Source organism: Halyomorpha halys, unplaced genomic scaffold, assembly GCF_000696795.3.
Source record: "Halyomorpha halys isolate HHAL.00 unplaced genomic scaffold, Hhal_1.1 Scaffold696.1, whole genome shotgun sequence".
Taxonomy (NCBI): domain Eukaryota; kingdom Metazoa; phylum Arthropoda; class Insecta; order Hemiptera; family Pentatomidae; genus Halyomorpha; species Halyomorpha halys.
In genome coordinates this window covers 72,249-79,516 of record NW_027109229.1, presented here as the reverse complement: position 1 = coordinate 79,516, position 7,268 = coordinate 72,249, and the positions used below count along the sequence as shown (strand labels likewise).

Sequence of the window (7,268 nt, the reverse complement as noted above, 5' to 3'; positions counted from 1 at the left end):
ATTATTATATATTAATATTATCGTTGAAATTTAGGGAAATGATCAAATGCTCTTATATAAACATCCACATAAACTTCAAGAGAATTCTTTCAATACTATAAATGCTAGCATCAGAGCAGAAGAAGGTTGGGAAGTATTGAAAGCAAATGAGTCAAGACGAGAGGCCAGTAGAGTGGATATAATGATGACACTCCTCAATGTTGACAAAATTTTAATCAGGTATTTAAAATATTTTCATTTCTTTTCATCTTACTTAGTATTAAATTACCTTTTCCTATGAAGCATATGCTGTAGGTAAGTATTGAAATCCCATAATTTGAATAGCTCTACTTGATAGGAAATTAATATCTGCTCAAAATTGGATGGTAAATGAAAGTTGTTAATCTTTTAATTTTAAATAGATTTTAAATTAATATATAACTTTAAGAAAAGTCTTATCATCCAATAGTAGATCATTGAGAATGTCTGCTTAATAAAGACAATGTATTAGAAAACCAATAGGTATTTTTTAGTGTTAGTTCGATTACTATTACTATTCGATTATTAATACTTAGTTCAATTACAGATTGAATGTTTAGTGATCTCATTAATTTTATTTATAGGATCCTGTATACTGAAAACCGTGGTGTTATAAGTTCATTTGCAAACCTGACCATGGACTCTGCCTCCCAAAGAAATACTGGATTGGGAAAAGCTGCATACGTGGAAGAATGTGACTGCCCTGCAGGTTACTTTGGTCTCTCTTGTGAGGTTTGTTGTTGTCTCTCTTGTGAGGCAGACCTTGAAATTTTCTTTAACAAATTAGTAGTTATTACTCATACCAAATATCTGTAGAGAAGAAATGACCAAACCATTATATCAGGGGTCTCCTAACAATTTGGAATCTGGGCCAATATTTACTCCTCCACTTAGTCCCACAGGACATGACTAATAGTGGAAAAAAAATTATATATCCAGGTTTTATCTCTGGTGGACCCACAGAATAAATATAAATTTTCTCATTCTAGCTGGTATAGGTTGATTACCATAAGATGACTTATCCTACCTGTCCTAGTTGGAGTTCATAAGGACATTAAACTCCAATTAAATTTTTTATCAGGATTTTATGTAATGTTATGCATAAAATTTACTCAAAAATAAAACAATAAGTTATGTAACTCTAAATTAAAACTTTATGATAGAAACTTATTTTTATATGTACATATTTTGGTATATAAAAACTACTGATTATCAATTTCGTGATTATTTGGTTTTTGTCTTGTACAGTCAAGCTAATTGGTAGGCAAATTTATTTATAAGCCCTTTTCTTTGATATAGGCAGTTCAAGTACTCAATAATGATACAATTCATAATTAAACAATATGGAAAATTAAACATAATAAACCACCTACATAGCAATACCAATAAACATCAACTATAGTATAATACAGCGTTGAGCAAAATGTAATTGCTTTGGTCCAACCAGTAATTGTAATTTCAGACCATTATTATATTATAGTTGAAATAATATTTAATTTCAATTACAATATATAGTTATATTATAATTTAAATTACTTTTTGCCAAACTCAGGTACAATACAAATTACTTCAATTGACAATCAAACTTACTTTTATTAATCAATCATAAAAATACCCTATACCTTTTAAATTTGAATTTATTTTATTTAAACAGCAATCATATCACCTGACTTCTTAATTATCAAAATTGCTTGGACAACTTCTAACACCTTTTCTCATATTGGCCATGTTTGCTTGACAGTACCATTCATACATCAACTTAATTTGAAAACCATCTGTTTTTATGTTTCTCTTTAGCTTTTTAATGTTTATCTCTTGTCCTTACACTTTAACTTATTCCTTAAACAAACAATAAAGAAGAGTGTTATTTGTGAAATATGCCACATAAAGTATAACTAATCCATTATAGTCTCTCTTCCAACTATAAATCACTGTTGAGAATCATGGTGGTATAAGTCCAAAATCTATCCACTTAGGGTAACAAAGTTTCAAGATTTTATAAAGCTATGAAGTAAATTTAATCAAAGCAAGTTCTTTGTTCTTAGTTTTTCTTTCTTATGGCCTATATTGCTATCTCCAGACAAGGTGTCGAAATAGACTTTGTAAATTTGTAAAAGAGCAGTCACTCTGCTGTTGTTTGGTTCCTGTAACTTAAAAAACAATTTGTGTTCCACTGCAATGATTATCAACAGGAAAAATATTGTTATTGCTGGTAAGAAACCATTTTGAAGTCTGAAATATGAAAACAGGCTGTTAAAATAAAGATTTTGAAAACAACCTCAGCTAAAGTCTCTTAAAACATAATTGCTATCTTCAAAATAAAGTAATGTTACTATTAATACTAAGCTATCAAAATCCTAATAGTTATATTAAATCCATTCTGGTTTTTCGGTTAACATATTGTGTCTAATAGACATTGTATCCTGATAAACAAATATTAATTTCTAATACTCATTTAAATTAGTTTAAATAGAATGAAGTTACTCGTTATTACAGGACTTACATGAAGACATTTGCTAGTTACAATATTATTTGGGCGAATATAAAATTAATGAATTTTTATTATTTAATAAATCTTTTAAAAAGTCATAGGTTTAATAATTGTTAAATAAATTATATTAATATTATCAATGTTGAAGGTTGTATTCATGTGTTTCTTCTTCAAACAATACAATGTTTCATCAATATATATTTTTTTAATCTACAGGAATGTGCTCCTGGTTATGTGAGACAAGAGAGAGTTAGTGGTAGTACTTGGCTTGGTAGTTGTGTTGCAGAACAATGTCCTCCAGGTTATTATGGAAACCCTAGTATAAATATCCCATGTGAGAGATGTACCTGCCCATTAGTTGGCCAGTGAGTAAATATTTTTATTACTGAGGAATGGTTCCTAATTTAGGGCTTATTTAATATTAAGTAGACAGTTAAAATTATAGTAGATTATAATTAAAGTAGGTAATCATAATTATTTTAGGTCATTTTTATTATAAGCATATAATATTGAATAAATTAATCTTATTCTCATCCTTGGACTAAACTGCTTACAAGATAAAGTAAGCTGTAGAATAGACTGGCTTCAAGATAAAGTTCTTGAATAAATTGGCTTCAAGATAAATTAAGCTGTGCAATGAACTGGCTTCAAGATATAGAAATCTGTGAAATAAGCTACCTTTAAGATAAACATAACGGTAGAATAAATAGGCTTCAAGAAAGTAAGTAGTAGAATAAATTAGCTTCAAAATAGAGTAAGCTATGGAATAAATTGGCTTTACGAAAGTAAGTAGTAGAATAAATTGGCTTAAAGATGAAGTAAGCTATTGAATAAAATGTATTCAAGATAAAGTGAGTTGTGGGATGAACTGGCTTCATGATATGGAAAGCTGTGGGATAAAAGAAATACATTTCATGTGAATGTGTTAATTCCGATTTTATCTGGTCTAGGCTTGGAATAGTTACCTATTTGTTTAAAAATAAATAAAATTTGTTTTTAATATTCTATTTATATAAATAACATTTAATTCTATTGAAAAATTTGATGCATTTTAAAAACATAATTTTTCAATATTTTAAATTGTTTAATCTAGAAAAAACTGTATACAAGACTACAAATATTTGTTATTGGAAAGTTAAAACTTTTTTCTGTTAAATAACTGTTCCATACTGTCTCAGCTTCAAGAATAGATGATAAGTACTTTTTTATTTCTGAGAGAGAATTCAGAGTAAAACCATTAAATCAAAACAACTAAGTTTCTGTTTTATTTTATATATATTACAATTGAATTTTTATATTTTGCAATAGAATTTGATAATAGAATTAATTTATAGCTTATGGATACATGTATACATACATAAAATACATAATGAATGGAGTTTGGTCCGGGTGCAGGCAAATAGAACTCAAATATTAAATTGGTGTACTATTTTTATTTGAGCCAATGTTTTGCTCCACGTTGCACGGCTTTGTCTGGGCTAAAAAATATACAAACCTTTGACATAAGTTAAAAAAAAAAAGATGTCTGTCTCGTTCATTTTCATTTGATTTTATTCTTAGCCCTTTTCATCTCTTAATTTGTACTTTCTTTAATAATTCTTCTCTTTATCTGTTACTATTACCGTTTTCATTTATTGTTTATAACCTTTAATTATTCTTATTTAATTTTACGTTTCATTGTATACCTTTGTTCCACTAATTTTTTTTATTTTTTTTTGTACTTATGTCATGTGTTTGTATCATTTTTAGCCCTGACAAAGCCCTGCAACGCGCGGTAAAATAAAAAATTGTACATCAATTTACTATTTAAGTTTTATTCGACCGCACCCAGACCAAATTCTATTCATTGATACAAACGGTCAATCAGCAATCTTCCAATAAAATACATAATGTATACTACTGCTTAATTTAAATTTTAATAAAAATTTTGTTAATACTGCAATTGTTACTTTATATATTATAAATTATGAATAAATAATATATAAAAATTATACAGAATTATAATCATATATTATAATTGGCCAAAAACAGCATGAGGGTACATACTGCTCTTTCCCTCAATAAATAACCTGCAATTCAGCTCTGGAATTGTGACTTGATTTATATATTATAAAATCAAAAATAGGAAATGAAATCGAAGACCGTGTCCAGAATGGTGGGGTTCTGTAATATAGTAGTTCTAATGCCTTAAATTTGTTTCTTTTTTGGAGTAACATTTCTGTTTAAGAGATGGATCCACTATGGAGGAGTGTATGAGAGGTTTTGTTCTGTATACTTTAATGTGGATTCATAAAATTAACTGGTGACTATCCTAACTAGAATAGAACTATGAATGAAGTATTTACCTGAAACTATTAATTTAATACTGTCTTAGGAAAAGTATCTAATGAGCAAACCAATGCTTCCAGGGTCACAGATAGTTGCTATTTGGACACTGATTTTAACATCACATGTAGATGCCCTGATGGTTATGAAGGTCGGCGTTGCGAATACTGTGCTTCTGGTTATATAGGAAACCCATTGATAGCTGGAGATAGATGCATAAGTAAGATACCATTTCTTTTTAACCTCACTTCATTCCTTTCCCTTACTCAATGCTTGTACTTATGTTTTCCTATTTTTCAGGAAAAAAAGATAATGAATGTGACCCAGTTGGTACACTCCAACAGAATGCTTATGGACGATGTGATTGTAAGGTTAGTTTTTCTTGCAGTGTAATAAGCTTAATAATAAATAATTTATATTTTATAATGAAATAACTTTCTCTTTTCAATGGAAATAGAAATTTAACTATTCTTTTATTTTATTATTTTTCAATCTGCATATGATGTCTGAATATTGTAAGTATTTTTTTTTTTTTGTTAAATAAAATAGTCACAAACTTTAGTAAATTTGAACTTTATTTATTTACTTAATAATTTCATGAACTTTATTAGGAATTGGTGACTGGTCCTAAATGTTCTGAATGTGTTCAATCTGCATTCCATCTTTCTCCATCAAACCAGGGTGGCTGCATTAGCTGCTTCTGCATGGGTATTACTGACAGTTGTTCAAGTTCTAACCTCTACCGTGACCAGGTACTGTAATGGTATTTTACTATTACTGATGTTATTATACAATGTTATGTTACTCAGAATTTTTTTTTTAGTTTCTATCTTTCAGTTTATAATTATTAATTTAATAATTAAAACATGCTTTGTAATGATTTTTTTTTTATTTTCCTCAGATAATTGTTACTTTTGGCAGAGACAATCAAAATGTCAGTCTAGCCCCAGAAGATGATATTTTGAATAGTGTTGGTGGTGTAGTCATTCCTGGATCTTATGAGCTCAGTTATGACCAGTTTCAACCGAGGGTACTGTTAACTCTTTTTTCATTATTTATAGTATCTTTCACTTTTTAATTATAATTTGTTTTTATATTCAGAAATAATTTATTATATAAATGAACTAGTATATTGGAAGTGTTTTATCAAATTTAAGCTAATAATTTTAGGGTATTAAGCATTTCTTTATATTTAACCATCAGTCAAGCACAATTAATATGTAAGATAGTTTCTTCGTCTGGCCAAGAACAAGATTTTCCAAAAAGTGTTAGAAGCTCTTGTAACTTCCTAATTCATCACCCTTCTCCCACAAAGATGGGGTAAAAATTTCCCCAGTGCACTGTTGACCTTAAATGGTGACATTTTAATCTCTGTATGAGCTGTCTCTGATTACATAACCTTTTTTTCATTTCCTTGATTTAAATTTTTTTTCATAATATGTTTTGTGTTAGTTAAGTCATGGTCAATGGATAGCTAGAGAAAAGTGTATAAGTAGGCATTTTTCTCAAATTTGATTATTTGGAAAAGTTCATATCTATTGTAATCTGAAGTAAATACATTCTAATCTGGATTATCTCTAAGGAAGTCTGGTGAGTCAGCTCATTTAAAAATTTTTGAGGTTAATGACTTCCATTTTGAATGAAATATTTATTAATTATTCATACCATTGTACAATGTTTCGGGACCACTGTCCCATATTCACGCACTTTAAAACCTCATGATTTCATATGGGAAATCATGCCAACCATTTGTGCATCTTCACTTCTCCCTAGATAGAGTGATAGGATAGAGTGATAGCTGTGCTAGGGAGAAGTGAAGATGCACAAATGGTTGACATGATTTCCCATATGAAATCATGAGGTTTTAAAGTGCATGAATATGGGGCAGTGGTCATGAAACGTTCTACAATGTTATGAATAATTAATAAATATTTCATTCAAAATGGAAGTCATTAACCTCAAACAATTTTAAATAAATACATTCTGTTTGCTTTAAATTACCATATATGGCAGCTCAACCAAAAAAAACATATTTGGTAAAAATACTTCCTTATGCATTTGTCCCGGATGACCTCTTACTACGACTTTTATTTCAGCCCCCAATTTAAATGTATTTATTGTTATTTCCTATATAATGTATGAGATGATTCTCTGCCTGATCTCCTATAAATATTTTTTATACAGTTTATACTAGTGATTATTTAAATATGTTATTTTAAAACACAAATATAACTATTTTCTTCCAAAAATATAACCAGAGGAAAGTTCATTTTGTTAATTATTCTCTAAAGCCTAAACAAAAATTTAACTTTTAATCTCACTGATCAGTTGCAACCAAACATGTTAGGATTTATATTATGTCTGGCCTAGGGTTAATACAATTTTTGGAAAATTGATTAGATAAAAAAATGTTTTATAATTATAGTTATTAATT

General features: G+C 28.5%; 1 protein-coding gene across 16 annotated transcripts in view; it reads left to right on the top strand.

The window, feature by feature from the left end:
- Nucleotides 1-7,268, top strand: part of trol (terribly reduced optic lobes) — a gene marked incomplete at its 3' end in the record, with an annotated part of 722,946 nt that overhangs the window by 644,536 nt on the left and 71,142 nt on the right. For all 16 annotated transcript variants that reach the window (XM_067047431.1, XM_067047427.1, XM_067047425.1 and 13 more), the window contains 7 exon segments: nt 35-219; nt 603-750; nt 2,726-2,874; nt 4,918-5,054; nt 5,135-5,205; nt 5,446-5,586; nt 5,736-5,864. In XM_067047431.1, coding sequence (XP_066903532.1) covers nt 35-219; nt 603-750; nt 2,726-2,874; nt 4,918-5,054; nt 5,135-5,205; nt 5,446-5,586; nt 5,736-5,864 — 960 coding nt within the window.